Here is a 22504-nt window from a genome sequence, read left to right on the forward strand (position 1 = left end):
GGAGGGGAGAAGGGGGGGATGTAAAAATCGACAATACCAAGTGTAGACAAGGATACAGAGCAACTGGAACTCTTACACATTGCTGATGAGAATGCAAAAACAGTACCATCACTTTGGAAAACAGTTTAGCAGTAGCTTATAAAATGAAGAATACACTCTACTTATGACCCATCAACCCCACTCCTAAATATTAATCCAAAGGAAATGAAAACATGTTTCCACAATAATGTGCATACTAGTGTTTTCAGTGGATTTACTCATAATCACCAAAAAATGGCAAACAACCCTAACATCCTTCAACTGGTGAATGGATAAACTGTGATACATCCACACAATGGAATAATACTTAGAAATAATAAACAATGCACTACCAATACTCAGAATAACATAGGTGAATCTCAAATGCATTATGCCAAGTGAAAGAAACCACATTCAAAAAACTACATAGTGTATGACTGCATTTACATAAAATTCTGGAAAAGGCAAAATTATAGGGATAGGAAACAGATCTGGTGACTGCCAGGGACTGGTGTGTGTAGGGGGGAGGTACTGATTACAAAGGGGCATGAGGAAATTTCTTGGAGCAGTAGCAATGTTCTGTATCTTGCTTATGGTGGTGGTTATACAACTGTGAGCATTTGTTAACACTCGTAGAACTACAGACTAAAATATGTACATTTTATCATATATAAATTATGCCATAATACAACTGATTTAGAAAGAAATAAAAGAGAATCAGTGTTTCTATCAGATAAGTTCTAAAGGAAGAAAGAAGCCCCTTCAAAAGAAACAAAAGCCCACAAGTTTTTTTCCCTATAATTGATGTCTTTCTGAACCCAAAAACGATAAGAGTGATTCATAGGAAAATCTGAACAAGAAAACTGATAGACTCAACCTCTGATTTCTCAGGGAACACAGGCTTTCAGTTCAGAAACAACATAAACTCTATGATTTGGACAAGTGTAAAAATGAAACAAAGATTTTTGTGTAAACAGAGGCAAATATAAACATCCATTTTAACTCTTACACTTACAGATCTTGAAAATTATCAGTAAGATGGCATATTTTATATACATACAATACATACAAATCATCTCTGTATGTATATTCATTAAAGGTTATTTCTCTAATGTTTGATTGTGCTTTACAGATTAGAATGTACCATTACATTCTAATATGGCTGCCTAGAGTTAAATTACTACCCTGTGAAGTTGAATTCCAAGTTCATTATAATTTCTGCAGAAGACAAAAGAAATTAACTTATGTACCTTGTGTACCTTTCCATTTTTATTTTTTGTGAAATATTATTATTTAACATATCCTAAGAGGTAGTATCAGGAATCATATTTAAAACAAAATTCAACTTACAAAAAATTTAACATTATTTACATCAATTTTTCAGGGCCTTTTTTCATTTGTATATTTGTACATCATTTCTACATATAGTAACAAAATACATGCAGAAAATAATTCTTTAAATAATTAAATTTAGAAAAGACATGAAAATTAAATTCTCAAAATTAAATCATTAAAACTTTAAAATTAAACATTCCATCAGAAGTCAACATTCAAAATTCTACTTTAAATACTACATAGTCTATACCCAACTCAAATCCTCTTCAGATTTGGATTTCCCTATTAAAACTGCGATAAGCAAAGCACACAAGCACACAGCTCCAATTACCAGAATCTCGGTGCCTAGAATCAGTTTTAAGGTAGAGAAGCATTAAGGACAGAATTAGTCAGCATTTGCTCTAAAGATCTAACTAACTATGGCTTGATTGCAAACTAGGCTAAAAATTTCAAAGGGACTGCTAAATGTGTGGCCTAATAATCCAATGCCCCTTGAAATCTATACTATCTTATTTCTGTAGATTCATTAATGCTAAAATGATTCCAATAAACTGATAGATTTTATTTGTAATTTCACTTAAAACAGCAAAGCAATATTTCAAAATCTCTTGGTTGTGGGGTGGTTCTTTTCCTCTTTACAGTGGTAGGTTGTGTTAATACAACCATTTTTCTTTTATTGTTCACTAATGAGACAATAATTGCCATCACAATCCTACTGAGAATACAGACTTGTAAATATAATAGGCCTCAGGACAGGTTTTACTGCATGATTCTCAGATACATTTTGTTCTGCGTGAATACATCAACAACAAAATATTTTCTTTTCTGTGGAATATAAACTGCATATTTTCAGAAATGTGCAAACAGAAGAAACAAATTTAACTAGGTAGATTTCAGGTTCTTCTTTCTAGTAACTAAGTGGAATAGCAATGAATAGAATATTCCCTTTTATCAGAAACCTGTTAACCTTTCATTAGAAACCCTAAAAAGAGGCTATTTTAAAGTTTTTAATATTTGAAATAGAAACGTAACTGTCAGCATCAGTATGAGTTGTAATGTACTATAATATAAAACTACACACTCCACTTCAAATAAGGGTTGAATATGAAGAAAATTTACAGGAAGGTATTTCAATATAATGTTGGCTGACACCACTACCTTCAAAGTTTACTTAGGGTATAAAGGTTTCTAGGAATATATTTTAAATAATATCTTCCAGTGATATATTTTAGTTGATGAACTATTTACATTTGGCAATTATCGTCCTTTGAGACTTCAGGTACTTTCCTGCTCCTAAATATGGTAGGTATCATTTATCACTTATCATTTAGCAGGGAATTTACCAAAGTTTCAGTTTCCCATTCTTATATTGTAATCTTTACTAAAGTCCAAACGAAATGTAAAGTAAAAACAGTACCTTTCATGATGTCCCAAATCTGACAAAAATTCATCTACATGTCTTTGGAGTTCATTTCCTTCTAAATTCTTTAATTTCTTCAATTCACTTTGTAGAAAAAACCAGAGCTCTTTAGCTCCATTTTCAATCCTCCTCCTTAGGATTTCATGATCCTTCCCCAGACCTGCAGTCAAAGAATAGAGAGTACCGGCATTTCCAACATTTTGATGAAAGGAAATTTTAAATTATTTGTGCTAATATCAATATATAGAAGAGGAAAAACACTGTATAATCACCTACCATTTCTAGTTTGTTTCTTATAACTTTCAATCTGTTCTTTGGCCTTCACAAGCTGCTCTTCTAAAGCACGAACCCTTCCAGAAGCTGGCCCCTGATCGGGGCCTTCTGGTATCCTATAATTCGGGGAAGAAAATGTAAACGTTTTGCTTATAAATAATGCAACAAAATACAAGCTTACTAAGGTTACATGCTAAAACATATTTACTGGTAACTCTAGAAGTCACTGAAACATAAATATATTAGATGTGCCAAGTAAAATTTTCTTTCCAAAGGTATAGGATAAAGCATAAACACTGTAATGATACTGAACAAAAAGAGAAAAAATTAATCTAGCTCAGAGATCTGTGATCTTCCAGGAATTAAGCAACCCTTAGAACTGTCTCCTAAAAACTCTCATCATACGAGTATTACTTAGAAAAACAACCATCAGTGGCAAAGAGGTCAATTCTCTATTAGTGCTGAGAATAACAAAGGCAAAGAGGAGGGTGATGAAAAGGCTTAAGGGGAATAAGAAAGCAAGAATCTCAACATGTGTCTCTGTTAAAATATCAAATACAAATTATTTCTAAATTAATCATAATATCAGGCTATGTAAATCTGTGTTCCAATTCCTGAACTCATGACCTTGGATTACTAAGCATTGGTTTTACAGAGAAGGGAAAGACAAAGAGCAGAAGATGAAGTACATCAGAAAAAAACCTGATGATTAATGATCTGTTTGTTTCTAACAGAAACAAAAAATATCAATCAACAACATAAAATACTGGAACACAGCAGAGGAACTCCAGGATCTCTTGTTTATATTGTACTGGTTTCTAACACGTTTTGTTTTTATGTGACTTTTGGCATTATCCTGTACTCCACTGGTCATAAAAGATAACGTCCTAATTCTGGAACCTGTAAATGATCCCTTATATGACAACTGAAACTTTCAATGTGTGATTAAGTTAAGGATCTTGAGGTGAGGAGACAGTCTTCCATATTCAAGTCAGCCAAAATTGTAATCACAGGTGTTCTTATAAGGAGGCAGAGGGAGAATTTACTATAAAAGAGAAAGTGATGTGGCTATTAGCTTTGAAGATGGTGAAAGAGGTCATGAATAACAAATACAAGGAATATGTCATTAGAACCTGGAAAGGCAAGGAAACAGATTCTCCCCCAGAGTTTCCCTAGGGGATGTGGCCCTGCTAACACATTGCTTTGAGCGCAGTGAAACTCATTTCAGACTTCTGCCCTTTCCAAATGTAAGAGAATAAATTTCTATTGTTTTAAGCCCCAAAATTTGTGGTACCTATTGCAGCAGCAATAGGAAACTAATAATACATACACATAGATTATTGTAAAGATTAAATAATGGCTAATTTTTCTTCCAAAATTTATTTAAATGAGAAAGTATATAATAGTACGCAGCACAGTGTCTGTCAATAAGCTTTATCAAGACTACTGTATTTGGGCTCAGTCATTTTAGAGATGAGCTATAATCTAAAACGTCTAGAATATCTATTTTAACCATCACAATCATTAAGGGAAACTAATTTTTAAATTATACTTGGCAGAACTTCAATTCAAACGTCAACTTAGTCCTTTTATGCAGACTCTAATACAGATTTTTAAAATACTTTTTCTAACATTTTTTTACAACAGATAAAGCCAAACTATTAATTACCTGTTACACTTCCAAATACATGTTTAGTAAGAAAGCTCTTGTTATAGCTATACCAGAGTAAATAAGGTATGCTGTGATTTTGCGTGAAATTATATGCATTAACATTGAACAGAAGCATGAAAAATCACCATGATCCAATCATGAGTGTCCCAGGCTACAGAATTTGAATTAAAAAGCTTTCATTTTTATATCCACAAAGTGAATAATGATAAAATGAATAGACTTGTTGGGTGCACAATTACCCAATTTATGAACACAAATGTGTATACATTCATAAATGAGGCATTTCCTGGTATATAGTTTTTAAAACTTGGCTCTTAATCTCTTTCTGAATTAGATAGCTGGCTTCTAAGAAATAATTTGAAAACAGAAAAAAACTATCACTTCTTGGAACTTATTTTGGGAGCAGTATGCCACAGAACAAGGATGTCCTTTTGTAGAATACACTTTAGTGATACAAAATTTCAGACAATAGAAAGATATGTCTAAGTTCTCTTTTACCTCATTTCTTCATACATTGATGGAATAACATTAGGGGAAAATAGGCATGAAAAAATTCATAAGATCTTTTCAGCAGATTTCCATTAAGTATTAAATACAATATAATGCTAATAAAACAAAAATGTATTAGTGATTTATATTACATTATTATATACAATGATCTAATTCAACTGTGGGTAAACTGTAGATAAAGAAAAGTAATGGAGAAGCCAATGTAAGAAGAGCACACTATAAGGACTATTCTTTCTATACCCCAGTCAAAAGAACTAATTTGTAAGAACAGCCTTTTCATCTGAATATTTGGGAAACTTGAAATTTTTTAAAAATCATATTCACTATACAAAAGATATATAGGACATCTTCTGGTTAAGATGAAATAACAGAGATCAGATTTACCATTATGCTTGAAACAACTGAAAATCTAGACAAAACACATGAATCCATCGTTTAATAAAACTAGAATCCGGAGACTTACATCAGAAAGATGGCAAAATAGGTGGTTCCCAAATTTTGGTCCCCCTCAGGGGAGGGGCAACTAGCAACTATCCATAGATGATACCTTTATAAAGCTCCCAGGACACAGGGGTAAGATTCAAGCATGCCCTTGAACCACAAAACCCCAGAAAAACCACATTAGACAGGTAAGAAGAGCAGTTTCACTTTGCCCACACTGTTCCTCCTCCAGGTCAGCACAGTGCTGCAGGGAGGGAGTGTCCCAGGACCTACAGTTTCTCTCGTGGGAAAGAGAGTGCAAGGTGGATATCAAGCTTCCCCAGCATTCTGGATGCTCCCTGAGAGGCCCACTTAGTACTGCCTCATGGGGATTACTGAGAAAGTCAGCTAGAGACACAGGAGGGGTGAGGGGCTCACAGCAGCAAGTGCACAGATCTTGGAATACTGTGTTTCTGCTAGTGGTGGGGCCTGAGCGGAGATCCTAACGAGCAGCCCTGATCATTTGCAGAGCTGAGCTAGTGGTCCCAACTGGCCAGGGAGTTTGGTTGACAGTTCTGCCTGATTTCGGTACCCAGCCTGAGGGCAGTCTTGGTGGAGGCGCTCATTCTAGAGCTCCACCTAGACAGAAAAGCAAGGCAGCAGGGCCTACTCAACTCAATTGATGAGCATAGCCTCCAGCCCCGCTAGAGGACGAAGCCTGGCCTGAGACGCAGGGCAGCCATGTCGCACATCCTACAGCCTAGCAAGTAGGGAACCAAATCACTGGCCACATCTACCTGCTGAGCACAGCCTCCAGCCCCTCCCAATAGGGAAGCCTGGCCAAAGATGCCAAGCAGCCGCACAGCACATCCTACGGCCTGTCTGAGCAAGAAAGCAAAGCAATAGCCCTACCTAACTGCTAAGTTTAGCCTCCAGTTCCATCTGACAAGGAAGTCTGGCCAGGGACCCAAGGTTACCACAGAGCCTTTCTACAGCCCCTTTCAGGTAAAGCCAAGCCAGAAATACCACCCAACTACTGAGCATAACCTCTAGCCCCGCCTCACCAGGCTGCCCAACCAGAGACCCTGGACAGCTCTGAAGCCCATCCTATAGCCCAGGGGTCGGCAAACTGCAGCTTGTGAGTCACATGTAGCTCTTTGGATACATTCCGTCTCAAAAGTTTGCCGACCCCTGGAAGAGCCAATCCTGTCCCTGACAACAATTTAAAAATTATTTGAGAGTCATAAATATATTTTTACATAATCACCATTATGTGAATAATATCCTTTAAAAATTTATAAAATTTTATAAATTTTTAAAGGATATTACGATAGTTTTATTTTCATTTTCAATTTTACTTCACAGCCTGTGGCTCACGGAGCTGCAGTTTGCTGACCCCTAGCAGCTCTTCCGTCTTAAAAATTTGCCACCCCTGCTATAGCCCCACTCAAGCAGAGAGCCAAGCAGCCTTGTCCAACTACAAAGCATGACCACTGGCTCCGCCTGACCAGGGAGCCCAAACAGTGACCCCGGGTAGCCTCAAGCCCCAGTCTACAGCCGTGTCCAGCAGCACAGCACAGCTTACAGACTCATCCAATTGCCGAGCATAATTTGTACTCACGCAGGCACAGAATCCACCCAGCCACCCCACCTAATCTTTTTTTTTTTTTTTTTAAGATTTTTTTATTGGGGAATTGGGGGGATGGGAACAGTGCTGGGGAATTGGGGAAAGGGGAACAGACAAGTTGCTGTCGTTTTGTTCTTCAATCTAGTTGTGGAGGATGTTGCTTCACTGGCCCAAGTTGGCACCATCAATGCGCTCTTCCCGGGCGAGGCAGATCAGTCGCCGGCTTCTGGACGGCCGCTCACTGCGGCTGCTGGCCGCTCACGCTGGCTGCTGGCCACACACGGTAGCCCATGGCAATCCACTGCCACAGGGACTGCAGCCCATGCCGTCGCCGGCGACTCACGGCAGCCCAGCTCCAGGTTGAGCTGTTGTTCAGCATCTTAGCTGTGGAGGGCAGTGTCACTGGCCCTCATATGTGGGATCCGAACCGGGGCCCTCTGGCGTCCCAAGCGAGTTCTTAACCATCGCGCCACTCGGCCGGCCCCACCCCACCTAATCTTAATGCATAGCCTATGGCTCCACCTGACCAGTGAGCCCAGAAAGCAACCCAGCCCAACTGTGAAGCACAACCTCCAGGCCCACTCAACCATGGGGGCACAGCTGGCAACCCTGTCTGACTAGGAAGTCCAGTAAGAGACACTGTCAAACAGCAGAGCATAGCCAGAAGCTTGCCCCATTGCAGAGCACAGCCTGCAACTCTGCCCAAACTTGAGGCACAGTCTGCAGTCCCATGTGATCAAAGGGGCACAGCCTGAGACCCGATCTGATCATAGTATAGCCTTGACTGGATGTAGAATCCAGTCAACAACCCCATCAAGCCAGGAGACATAGTTTGGGGCTCCACCTGACCAGAGGTAATTGCAGAGCCCAGCATATGGCCCTGCCCAACTGCAGAGTGTAACCAGCAGCACTGACCTCCCTTCCAGGGAACACAGCTATAACCCTGCCCAAGCAGAGGTGATTGCAGAGCCCAGCAAATAACCATGCCTGAATGCAGATCCCAGCCAGTGGTTCTGCTTAAATGTAGAGCCCAGCCACCAGGCCCACCAGACTGCAGAACAGTGACACCCTCCCATCAGCTCAGAGCACAGACAATGGCCCCATCCAATTAGAGATCATGAGAGAAAGCCTGCTTGTCCAAGGCTGCTACCACCTGCCCATCTAGAATCCCAAGCTGAGCTAACTGGTGAAGGTCTTTCCCCACCAAAGCAAATCTGTAAAGGCTGGAAAAGAGACTGGTTCCTCAATTAGCAGATACCAACACAAGGATACAAGAATCACAAAAAATTACGTAAACATAGAACACCACCAAAGGAGACTAATAAAGTTCCAATAACTAACCCTAAAGAAATGAAGATCTATTAACTGTCTAACAGTTCAGAATAATCTTCTTCAAGGAATTCAGTGAACTACAAGAAAACACAGATAGACAACTAAGCAAAATTAGAAAAACAATGCATGTACAAAATGAGAAGCTCAACAAAGAAATAGAAACCATTGGGGAGGGTGGGAACCCAAGAGTCCATGAGCTGAAAAATATGATAAATAATCCAATAGAGAGCCTCAACGTCAGACTGGACCAAGCAGAAGAAAGAACTAGTAAATTCAAAGACAGGTCATTTGAAATTATCCTGTCAAAGGAGCAAAAAGAAAAAAAGAGTTAAAAACAGTGAAGAAAGCCTATGTGAGTCATAGGATCCTGTAAGAGATATAAATCAATCTATGATTTTTGGAATTCTGAAAAGAGAAGTAAGGGGCATAAAGCTTTCTTAAAGAAATAATTTCCCAAATCTGGGGGAAAAGATCTTCTACTCCAAAACACATTATAATATAACTCTCTAAAATCAGAGACAGAGAGAATTTTAAAAGCAACAAGAGAAAAAAATTCTTCACATACAAGAGAATCCCCAATAAGGCTATCAGTGGCTTTCTCAGCAGAAACATTGCAGATCAGAAGGGAGGGGGATGATATAGTCAAAGTGCTGAAAAGAAATATACTAACAACCAAGAATACTTTATCTTGTAAAGTTGTTCTTCAAAAATGAAGGAGAGATAAAGACTTTCTCAGAGAAACAAAAGCTGAGGGAGTTCATTACCACTAGATCAACCTTGTAAGAAATGCTGAAAGGAGTTCTTCAAGCTGAAATGAAAGGATGCTAATTAATAACATGAAAATATAAAACACAGTGGTAAAGGAAAGTATGTAGTCAAATTCAGAATACTCCAATACTGTAATATGGTGGTGTTTCAATCATTTCATTCTGGCATAAAGGTTAAAAGACAGAAACATTAAAAATAACTATAACTACAATTATTTGTTAATACCTACATAATATAAAAAGATGTAAATTCTGACATCAAAAACTTAAAATGGGGTGGGGGAGAAAAAGGGTAGAGTTTTTTTATATGATCAAAGTTATGATCAGCTTAAAATAGACTATTATACAATAAGATGATTTATGTAACCCTCATGGTAACCACAAAACAAAAACCAACTGCAGATGCACAAAAGATAAAGAGAAGAGAATCAAAGTATACCAACAAGGAAAATCATCAATCACAAAAGTAGACAGCAAGAGAGCAAAAAAAGAAAAAAAGAAAGTACAAAACAGCCAGAAAACAAGTAATACTAAGGCATTAATAAGTCCTTACCTATCAATAAGTACTTTCAATATAAATGAATTAAATTCTCTAATCAAAAGGCAGAGTGGCTCAATGGATAAAAACATAAGATCCAAATATATGCTGCTTACAATAAGAGACTTACTTCGGCTTTAAGGACATACATAGGGTCACAAAGAAGGGATGGAAAAAAATAGTCCATGAAAATGGTAACCAAAAGAGAGCATAAGGAGTTCTACTTATATCAGATAAAATAGTCTTTATGTCAAAAATTGTAACAAAAAACAAAGAAATTCATTATAAAATTATAAAAGGGTCAATCTTTCAAGAGCATATAACAATTGTAAATAATAGGGGTGTCAACAAAATGTATACAAGTAGACACTTTGGTCAACATTGCTCAAGCAGTTCATTGTAATCAGAAGTGTCTGGACGCTGATGGTAACCACTTTGAGCACCTCCTGTAATTGTAGAAGTCAAACGTGACTTCTATTCATCTTTTGTTATTGGTATATATTGAGTATTACAATGCTAATACAGTTTTTTCCTTTCTAAAAATGTATATACATTTTTTTGGCACCCTCTGTTAAGCAAATACTACCAGATCTGAAGGGAGAAATAGAAAACAATACAATAATAGTAGTGGACTTAACCACTACTGCGGGATCCCACTTTCAACAACGGATTGATCATCCAAACAGAAAATCATTAAAAAAATGTTGGACTTGAACTATACTTTAGGACTAAATGGATCTCATAGACATATACAGTCATGCACCACTTAATGAGGAGGACATGTTCTGAGAAATGTGTCGTCTGGCGATTTCATCATCATGGGAACAACATAGAGTGCACTTACACAAACCTGGATAGTATAGCCTACTAGCCACCTAGACTATATAGTATAACCTATTGCTTCTATCCTACAAGCCTGTACATCATGTTGCTATACAAAAACAACATGAGATTAAATCAAGCACAAGAGAAAATAATGCAAGCAAGAGATGTAGTAACAGGAAATGCATGAGGCTGGCTCCTAACATAACACAGCATACTGTTTTACAGAAAACTTCTTTTTATAAGTGGAAAGAATACATTCTAAATTAACAATAAAAATGTAGTCTAGTAAATACATAAACTAATAACATAGTCATTATCATTAACTATTATATACTGTAGATAATTGTATGTGCTATACTTTTATATGATTAGCAGCCCAGTAAGTCTGTCTATATCAGCATCACCATAAACATGTGAGCAAACTGATAAATTCCTAGAAACATAAGACTGAATTATGAAGAAGTAGACAATTTGAATAGACTAATCATGAGTAAGAGATTGAGCCAGTAATCAAAAACCTCCCAACAAAGAAAAGTCCAGGACCGGATGGCTTCACAGGTAAATTCTATAAAACATTTAAAGAAATATTAATGCCATTCTTTCTCAAACTTTTCCAAAAAATAAAGAAATGGGGAAATTCTCAAACTGATTTTAGGAGGACATTTTAAAAAAATAAAACTACCAGCCACTATTCCTGATAAATATTGATAAAAAAAATTCTCAAAATAATAGCAAACCAAATTAAGCAGCTCATTAAAAGGATCATATACCATGATCAAGTGTGATTCATCCCTGGGATGCAAGAATGGTTCAACCTACAAAAAAACAGTTGCATTTCTATACACTAACAATTAACTATCAGAAAGAAATTAATAAATTAAGAAAACAATGCCATTTCCAATTGCATCAAAAAAAATAAAATACCTAAGAATAAATTTAAACAAGGAGGTGAAAGATCCATACACTGAAAACTATAAGACTCTGATGAAAGAAACTGAAGAAGACACAAAGAAATGGAAAGATATCCGATATCCCACTTTCTTAGATCAGAATGATTAACGTTGTAATATGTCCATACTAAACAAGCCATCTATTGACTCAATGTAATCCCTATCAAAATCCCAATGGCGTTTTTCACAAAAATAGAAAGTAACAATCCTAAAATTTGTATGGAATAGACAAAACAATATTGAGAAAGAACAACTTTAGAGGCATCAAACTTCTTAATTTCAAGCTATATTACAAACCTATAGTAACCAAAATAGTATAGCATGAGCATAAAAACAGACATATAAACGAGCAGAAGAGAATCAAGAACCCAGAAATAAACCCTCACTAATATGGTCAACTAATATTTCACAAGGGAGCCAAGAATACTCAATGGGGAAAGAACAGTCTCTTCAATAAATGATGCTGGGAAAACTGGATAACCATGTGCAAAAGAATGAAATTTGACCCCAATCTTACACCACTCACAAAAAATTAACTCAAAATGTTTTAAAGCCTTACACATAACACCTGAAACCATTAAAATACTAGAAGAAAAAAACTAGGCAAAAAGTTCCTTGACGCTGGTCTTGGCAATGTTTTGTTTTGTTTTGTTTTGTTTTGTATAGGACACCTAAGGCACAAGCAACAAAAGCAAAATTCAACAAGTGGGACTACATCAAACTGAAAAGCTTCTGCAAAGCTAACAAAACAACCAATGAAATGAAAAGGCAATCTATAGAATGGGGAAAAAATTTACAAATCATGTATCTGATAAGGGGCTAATATGGAAAAATATATAAAGAATTCATGCAACCCAATAGCAAAAAAAAAAAAATCTGATTAGAAATTAGCAACAGACCTGGATATACATTTCTCCAAAAAAATACATACAAATGGTCAACAGGTGTATGCAAAGATGATCAGTATCACTAATGATCAGGGAAATACAAATCAAAACCACAATGAGATAACACCTCACACCTATTAGCATGGTTATCATCAAATAGACAAGAGATAACAAGTGCTAGTGAGGAAGAAAGGGAGAACCTTGGTGCACTGTGGGTAGAAATGTAAATTGATAGAGCCACTAAGGAAAACAGTATGGAGGTTTCTCAAAAAAATTAAAAATAGAACTACCATGTGATCCAGCAATCTCACTTCTGCATACACACGTATATGCAAAAGCAATAAAATCAGTATCTTGAAGAGATATCTGTACCCCCATGTTCACTGCAGTATTATTCACAATACCCAAGATATGGAAACAACCTAAGCATCTGTCAATAAGTGAATGGATAAAGAATAAACACACACACACACACACACACACACACACACACAATGAATTATTATTCAGCCATGCGAAAGATGGAAATTCTGCCATTTGTGAAAATACAGATGAACCCTGAGGGTATGATGCTAAGGAAGTAAAATGAGACAGAGAAATACAAATACTATATAATCTCACTTACATGTGAAATCTGAAAAAGCCAAACTCATAGAAACAGAGAGTAAACTGGTAGTTTCCAGGAGCTGGAAATGGGAAGATGTTGATACAAACTTCCAGTTATAAGATGAATATTCTCGGGCTGGCCGAGTGGCTCAGTTGGTTAAGAGCTCGCTCAAGAGTTTGAGCTCTGAGCAACAGCGGTTCGAGTCCGGCCCGAACTGAGCTGCCGGTGAGCTGCCAACAGGTGGCAGGATGGCTCAGCTAAAAAAATAAATTAATTAAAAAATAAAAGATGACTATTCTCTGAGGAATGTAATGTACAGCATATTGACTATAGTTAATAATACTGTATTGTATACTGTAAGTCCTCACTTAATATCATCAATAGATTCTGCAACTTTAAGTGAAACAATGTATAATGAAACCAATTTTACCAGAGACTAATTGATGTAAATAAACAAGAGTTAAATTCTTACGGCATCTCATCAATATTATAACAAAACGAGGTTGTTTGAATGAGCCCTACTACTGCATCAGTTTACTGCCTGGAGAGAGTTTCCATAATTCAAAGAAGCATAATTCAGGTAGAGCCCAGTAAATTTCCTGAATTGAAGCGATAGCTAAGAGTCTAAAAAGACATTCAGTATTATTCAGCTTCATCTTCGGAATTGTAACAACTATATAAAAAGTCAGAGGGATAACAGATTGGAAGGGGGGGTTATCACTTTGTGAGGGGTGTAAATGTCTAACTATTACATTGTTTTGTACACCTGAAACTAAAAAAAAAAAGTCTAAAAAGACCAAGACAGCTGATGTTTCGATGATAAAGTACCATAGAAGAGAGAGCTGAACAGAGAAATGCAGAGGTACCACTTTAGAATCAGCACATGTATGTAAGGAAACTGCTCAAGGCGAGGAAAAGAACTCTAAAAGGATCAGTTGGAGCAGTGCCTGACAGTTATACAGGGTTGGGAACATTTCCTGACCCTACCAGCTACACAGGAAAACCTCATAGTTTATGGGCATTGGATACAATGCTCAGAGGATTTGGCCTCAGTAGTGGGGAAATTAGCCGTAGACTAAATATTACTTGTGTCCTGCCTAACAATTCTTAAAAGAAAGACCTAAAAAGATCAAACTATTATCAAGTAACTTAACTACATCCCAGAACAAAGCTTAAGAATACTTGCAAAAAAACAAACAAAATGAAACAAAAAAACAACAACAACAAAAAAAGAATACTTGCAAGAATACAAATGTACCTGTAACCAACAAGGTAAAGGTCATGATGTCTGGACTCCAGTAAAAAATTATCAGGCATGCAAAGAAACAGGAAAATATAATCCATAATAAAGGGAAAAAGCCAATCAATCAAATTAGAATTAGCAGATAAGGATCAGTTATTTGTTCAAAGTAAATAGAGACAAGGAAGACATAAAAAAGATATTGAGGATATACTAAAGACCCAAGTTGCACTTTCAGAGATGAAAATTACAATGCCAGAAATAAAAAATATCATCGATGGAATTTATTGCAGGTTATATACTGTAGCTTCCACCTTAAGAAACTAGGTAAAAAGAGCAAAAGAAACCCAAATTAGGTAGAAGAGAAATAATAAAGATCAGAAAGAAAATCAGTGAAATGGAAATAAGAAAAACAATAAAGAAAAATCAATGAAACCAGAAACTGGTTCTTTAGAAAAAATAAAATTGATAAATCTGTAGCGCAGTGGTTGAGAAACTTTCCCTAAGGCCAAATAGTAAACGTTTCAGGTTTTGAAGTCTAAGAGCAAAATCAAGGCCATTATATAGGTACATATGTAATGTAACCAACTTAAAATGTAACCATTTAAAAACGTAAAATCATTCTTGGCTTGTGGCCCGTAAGAAGAAAAAAAAGGTGGCAGGTAAAAGGTGACCCACAGGCCATAGTTTGCCAACCTCCACTGTAGTCAAACTGATCAGGAAACAGGAAGAAGATACAAATTACCAATATAGGAAAGAGATGACAACACTACACATTCTACAGATATTAAGACATAATAAGTATGAAGAACTTTTTGCCAATAAATTTGACATCTTAGATAAAATGGGCAGATTGCTTGAAAGAGACAACCAACCAAAATGAAACAGATAACTATATTGCTTTATATCTACTGATGAAATTAAATTTAATGTCCGAAAAAAAAACACTCTAATCCCAGATGGTTTTACTTGTGAATCCTACCAAACATTTAAGACAGAAATAATACTAAATCTCACAAACTCTTCTAGAACACAGAAGAGAAGGTAATACTTCCCAACACATTCTATGAAGCCAGTATTATCCTGATAGCAAAACCCGAGAAAGATATTATAAGAAAATTACAGACTAATATCCCCAATGAGTACACATATAAAAATTCTAAAAAAAATTTTTTAGCAAATTAAACTCAACCATGTGTAAAAAGGATAATGAATCATAACATAAGGAGTTTATCCTAGAAATGCAAGCTTGGCTGAACATTCAAAAATAAATCAGTGTAATTTACCCTATTAACAAAATTTTACAAAATGCATATGATCATCTCAACAGACTGAGAATAAGGACTTGAAAAAATCCTTTCCTGCAGGTGATTCCCATTCTGTATTGAACAAGTCTCTTAAAAATGCCTATGTGTTAATGTTTTTCTGAAATTTGATGGATACTTTAAAAATATAAAACTCCCCTGAAAAAGATTTGAAGAAAATCTTTATTCAAACATGAAGTTGTCCTTCTAATGCCAAAACATAAGCACCACTCTTCAGGGAATTCAGTGGGTCTGTCCAAATAGATGAAAACCAATAAATTCCTGCTTTGCAGTCAGAATATGAAAAAAACAGTGAATTTATAGCCTAAGTAGAATAATTATACAGCTCTTTCAGAAAAATTGAATTTTTCTCATCAGAAATATATTTAATTATTCATTTAAAGAGGTTGCCTTTCTTAAACACTTTCAACAATTATGGCATAAATATTGAAACGATAAAGATCTTCATTAAGAAAAAGAATCTAGGCACAAATAAACAATATAAAGAGTGAAAAGGGAATCATAAACACAGTAAAAAAATTTAAAGCTCATCACAAAATACTATTGGGTTGTCAGAAAAGTCATGACGCATGTTTGCAACACATGGCACTAGTTCATTTTTGGAAGCACTTAGAATCATTCGCATCTATGTTATTGCTATGTCATTTGACAGCTGACAGTTCTAGCTTCATTCTAAAAAAAAAATTGAGGGATTTGGTTGAGTTTTGGAGATTTTACAACAAGTTGAAGATGGAAGACCAAACTGTGCACTTTCACCATATTTTACCATTTTACTTCCATAAAGTGAAGAACGCATGTCAAGCTTGTGAAAAGTTGCATAAAGTTTACAGTGACAATGCCCTACAAGAATGTCAGTGACAACAATGGTTCACTAAATTCCGTGCTGGTGATTTTGATCTCAACGACGCTCCTCGGTCAGGGAGGCCCACCAAGGTTGATGACAACAAAATAAAGGCATTGATCGAGTCAAACCCACGTTACATGGCACAAGAGACTGCAGAACATTGAACATCCATCATTCAAGTGTTCATGACCACCTGAAGAAGCTGGGATACGTAAGCAAGCTCGATAGCTGGGTTCCACATTAACTCAAAGAAGTTAATTTGACGCACCTGCCATATGCTCATTAAACATGAGGAAAACGATCCTTTTTTGAAGCGACTGATAACTAGTGATGAGAATTGGACTGTTTACAACAATGTGGTGTGCAACCAGTCTTGGTCCTGACGTGATGATTCACCTCAAATGACATCGAAAGCAGACATTCATCAGAGGAAGGTTATGCTCTCAGTGCGGTGGGATTTTAAAGGTGTCATGTTTTTAGAGCTCCTACCAAGAAGCCAAACAATCAATTCGAATGTGTACTGTTGGCAATTGGGCAGTTTGAACGAATCCGTCATCCAGAAATGTCCAGAGCTTGTTAATTGTAAAGGAGTTGTGTTCCATCGCGACAACGTGAGACCACACAACACAAGTTTGATCACCCATCAAAAGTTATTGGAGCTTGGATGGGATGTGTTGCCACACCCACCATATTTGCCTGACCTTGCGCCATCAGACTCTCACTTGTTTCAGTCTCTTCAAAACTCCTTGCGTGGTATAACATTCAATTCAGATGAGGCTGTAAATCAGCACCTTGTTTAGTTTTTCCCAAATAAGGACAGGTCCTTCTATGAACAAGGAATTATGAAGCTCACTGAAAGATGGCAAAGGTTATCGAACAAAATGGGCAATAAAGCATTGATTGATCTTTCTTCTTTAAATAAATAAATGACCTTTGAAAACCATAGACAAAATACGTCATGACTTTTCCGACAACCCAATATAAACATTTTCAGGCACTTAATTTAAAAACACGGAAAAAATAATTTCTATAAGAAATTAAATTACCAAGATAGATTCAAGAAGAAGCAGGAAAAGTCACAGAAGAATACATATAATAGTATGCTACATTCATATAAATTTTAAAAACATATAAAACATACATATATAATAAAGAATCAAAGTGTGGACAGAAGGTATTATATAACACTCAGAATAGTGATTACCTTGAGGAAGCGAGGAAGGAAAATGTGATTAAGGAAAGGAGTAATATCTGATTTTTTCCCAGCAATCCGAAGCAAATATAGCAAAATGTCAACATTCTTTCAATAAGTGATAAGGACATGGGATTATATTATTTTCTGAGCTTCATATATGTATTAGAAATACTCTTTAATTGCAGAGACATCCCTTAATAAAACTAGATGGAAATCAGGTAGATGCTCATCATTAATGCTATTTAACTGCCAACTTCCAGTATCACATAATACTACATATTGCTACAAAAATATCAAGTGGAATGAATGTCTTTTAATTAAAAGAGATTAACCAACATAGTTGTTCATCATTCACCTAACCTTTTAGTCATTGCTATATAGGACTAGAGATGCTATGATAAAATCATTTAACACAATTTTTTAAAAGAATATTTTTATTAAAAAAAAAGAATCTGTAAAAAGGATCTATAATAGTGGCATTCTGTCAATAAACTACTGAGACTAACATAAATTTGGACCATTTATAAATATGAACTGGATAAAAATTGGAATTCTACTCAATTACTCACAGATGCTCTTTTTTTCTTTCAGTTGGAATTTTAAGTGGCCACTCATGGGACTAAAATATTCCTAGCAAATGCACAAAATATAATTACATTTATTTGCATGTCAAACTTTGCCAAGAGTCTGTCAAATTAGATGGAAGAGCCAGCCTTCTATCTATTGAGAGAAAATACAATTTTACTCAAATGAACGTCTTCTTGTGGCTGTACTTATTTTTTTTTACCAAATGTGCAAAAATTCAAAATGGAACCCAAAAAGAGTAGAAGGGTCAGGCAACTATGTCGGTTTTAACAGAATAATCACATGGAATAATCCATATCCAAATTCAGCTCTAAGATATTGTGATATCAACATTGAATAGGTTTCAGGCTCAATACTCCAAGGAAATCTGTGACCATGTTTATTTTGACAAGTGAAAGTGTAAACTAGACTATTCTTTCATCATTCAGCAGCCCAAAATAGAACAATTTAGACTGAGAGTTGTCCTTGCTCACTTCAAATATGACAACAGCACCCCTGTTAAGTCATTTTAGACAAAACTTACACCAGAGTAATGAGTGATTGTTGTAATAATTCAAGGTTTTTACCTCCAGATTTGTTTATTACTAGAGTGTAATTGCTTATTTATTTGCTTGTTCAATGTACTGCTAGTTTCTTTAAATCTTATTTAAATTTACAGTGAAGATACAACATATAAATAGAGGTTTATTTTTTTCTTTCTGTTGACTATCTTATGCATTTTTTCTAGAAATGTTTTATATGTAGTTTTGTGTGTGTGTATGTAAAGCTTATATATATTCTATACATAGTTAAGTATTATTTAGATATATGCATATATATAGTTACAAAATATTCATTTCATGGATACATTATAATCAATTTAACCCATCCTCTACTGATGGTGGTTTAGTTTGGTTTACAACCACTTATTTAATATACGTGCTTGTTTGTCTCTTCTCTCTACTACATTCAAATCTGTCAGGGCAGTATTCTTTATCTACCACCTGACAAGTTCTCTGATATATAGTATCTGTTTCATAAATATTTTTGAATAAATGAACAAACAAACAAACAAATCATTGATTATGAGTATTTATTAGAGCCAAGGGGAAAAAGAAGAATGAGGTGGTAAAGGTAGGAAAAAATAACAAAGCTCTGTTATGCAGCCAGCTAAAGGTCAGTGAGAAGTAAAAATAAAGCATCTGTAAATCTGAAATATGAGTAAATGGAAAATCCAATTACTTATTCAAAAATTCAATTGACACACTTTTTACAAACTCATGCTTCTTATGAAGAAATGAATAGCTTTAAAGGAAGAAAATGCGTAAGATACAGATTGTTGTGGGAAATGTAGACATATTACTGTAGGTTTTCTTGGTTAAAATAAGTATCCAGTAGTGGCCTGGATATCAAGTTATTCTACTTTTAACATCTATTGGTTTGTGTGGAAATTTCTACATTCCAACAACACTTCACAATAACAATAATAGGTAATTGTCTTCATGTACTGAAAAGGGCAAGAATCTTAGGTAAGAATATCTTCTAGGCACTGGTTTTACAGCACATTACTGAATTTTTGTCAGAGCTTACGTAACAAGTAGACCTGATCAAATAAACTATTGTTAGAAATCTCTTCTTACAAATTAAGAAAGCAGTGAATAGCTTTATTAAGAAATGAAAAGACCTTGGTTGTCTGCCAATTCACAATGCAAATCTTTTAGATGCAAGGTTCAAAGGTAGAATAAAATAATACTTCAATTACTAGTTTACTAAGTGAAAGAGAACCCTTAGGACAAAATGTGGAAAAGAGACATGGAAACATTGCAAACCAGAATATCTCTCGTATCTGGGCCAGAAACACATCCTCGAATTCTTCTAAGCATAGGCTTCCCACAACATGGTAGTGCGGCTGTTATATGACATAGGCCCAAACTTGAGTAGCTTGCTTATAACCCTGTGCCAATCATGTCCTAGCATGAGTAACATTGTACAGCATTTCAAAAACTACTCATAGCAAACTAAGAATATTTCAAAATAAATAAAATAATTTTCTGGAAAATAAATTTCTTAAAGGGTACTTTTGTCTCCTTTCAGGTATACCTTCAATTTTTAAAAATGCTTTAAGGTAAAGCAGAGTTGAAGCACTGTTAAAAGTGTGCAGGAGTGAGGGGTGAAATGAATAACTATTACATTGTTTTGTACACCTGAAACTAATTTAAAAAAAGAAAACTGTGCAGGAAAGGAGGAGGAAAACAAAAGTAATTCTCACTGAGTTTAGGTTTTCTTTTCTCTCCTCCTCTAATTTCTTTTCAGAAAAGTGATTATCTTATTTACTTACATGCGTGATACTAGCATGGACAAAATAATCCAAAAACATAGTTTTTTTCTGTTTTAATAGTGCTTGATAACTGACTGTTTTTGCTTGTTTCTCATTTATAAGGTGGGAAACTGGGCTCAGGCAAAAATTAAGTTTTATGTTCAAAGACTTATAAAAATTATTTTTAAAACCATTAAGTATTTGTTATTTTATATTAACTTCTGAATAAAATATATCTTCAAACAATATTTCAGTCTTTGGAATAAATAAGTGTACTATTATGAAAACATAACATTATTTTCCTCCATAATTCTATGATGAAAATAAACTAAGTAAGTTTAGTTAGAGAAATAAGGATAAGACCTCTACCAAACAAAAACATTCAAAATTGCATTTTCAAGTCTGGATTTAAATACTGCGTTGTCAGAAAAGTCATGACGCATTTTTGAAGTGAAATACATAGAAAAAAAACGTCATGACTTTTCCGACAACCCAATAGATGCAGACATATACTCTTTTCTCCAAAAAACCCAATATATAGAAGCACACACACACACACACACACACACACACCCTAAATGTAGAAACATACATACATTCATAGAATTCTCTTAAATTAAACAAACTGATGGGCTGCTATGACTAAAACGTTTCTAATGTAAGGGTAGGGCTCATTAGTCCATTGGAATGCTTATCACCAAACTGCTGGTTTCCAAAGGGTTCAAGTTTGCAAAGCAAGTTTTGTTTTGTTTTTTAATTTTTTCCCTACTCTTGTTTGCTCCATCATTAATAATGAAAATAACAAAAATAAAGTAATAACAGCTATTATCACATATGTACTCACATTAACTTCAAAGCACTATTTTAGCGTTTAAGATAATTATTTCATTTACAGCAACTTAATCATGAATAAAAAAGGTATCCTTATAGATAAGGAAATGAAGGTTCATAAAAATTAAGCAATTTTGTTCAATGTTCCAAAACTATTTAAGTGGTGTAGCCAGAATTAGAATCCAGGCTTTTACTTTCTGTTAGTTAACAGATTAAATTAAAACATATTAAGAACAAATTCACTGAGTTGTAAATATCTGGCTCAGTGTTACCCTGATTTAGTTGTCCATGTTGGTCGGTGATCCTTGGGATTATCGTCCCCAATTTTAAGACAAGTGTAAAGAGTTTCTAGGTGTCCAAAGAAAACTTTTGTTATACTATCATGCCCTTTATCCCAAGCTAAGCAACTCTAGGATACACATATACACATACATATACACATTCTAATAAGTGTGGATAAATCAGATGAATTCATCACTGTCACTGTAAAGATCACTCGAATCAGTGCCTTTTTAACTGCTGGTTAGCTGTGTTATCTAGGACAGCAATACAGAGGTGAAAATTACAGGTTTTTGAGGAAGGCAGACCTTGATCAGGGTCCTACTAAATAAGTAATTTAAGCTTTCTAAGCTCGGTTCCTTATCTGTACTATGAAAATAACAGTAGTACCACAAAGACTCATATTGAAGACTAACTGCTCTAAAATAGTTGGGGCTCACTTAACATTCTGATTTAGTTCTATATTGTGCAATGGCACAGAATACTGTGAAATATCTTCATTGTAGAGCCCTAAAATTTTATAAAGATTACAAAGAATATTATGACAGCTTCTTGTTATGAATTAAGCTGTTGAGATAAACAGGATGTCTGGTCTAGAAAAAACTTAATAACATTCTACATATGAAAGTAAATGGAAGGGCCGGCCGAGTGGCTCAGTTGGTTAAGAGCTCGCTCAAGAGTTTGAGCTCTGAGCAACAGCAGTTCGAGTCCAGCCTGAGCTGAGCAGC

At 35.4% G+C, this 22504-nt stretch overlaps 1 protein-coding gene across 12 annotated transcripts in view; it reads right to left on the reverse strand.

Annotated features, from left to right (window-relative positions):
- Positions 1-22504, reverse strand: part of FUT8 (fucosyltransferase 8) — a 205621-nt gene that overhangs the window by 84770 nt on the left and 98347 nt on the right. For all 12 annotated transcript variants that reach the window (XM_019641361.1, XM_019641363.1, XM_019641369.1 and 9 more), the window contains 2 exons: positions 3050-3162; positions 2771-2933 (listed from right to left, as the gene is read on the reverse strand). In XM_019641361.1, coding sequence (XP_019496906.1) covers positions 2771-2933; positions 3050-3162 — 276 coding nt within the window. The remainder of the gene's footprint in view (positions 1-2770; positions 2934-3049; positions 3163-22504) is intronic.

This window comes from Hipposideros armiger, unplaced genomic scaffold, assembly GCF_001890085.2.
Source record: "Hipposideros armiger isolate ML-2016 unplaced genomic scaffold, ASM189008v1 scaffold_59, whole genome shotgun sequence".
Lineage (NCBI taxonomy): Eukaryota > Metazoa > Chordata > Mammalia > Chiroptera > Hipposideridae > Hipposideros > Hipposideros armiger.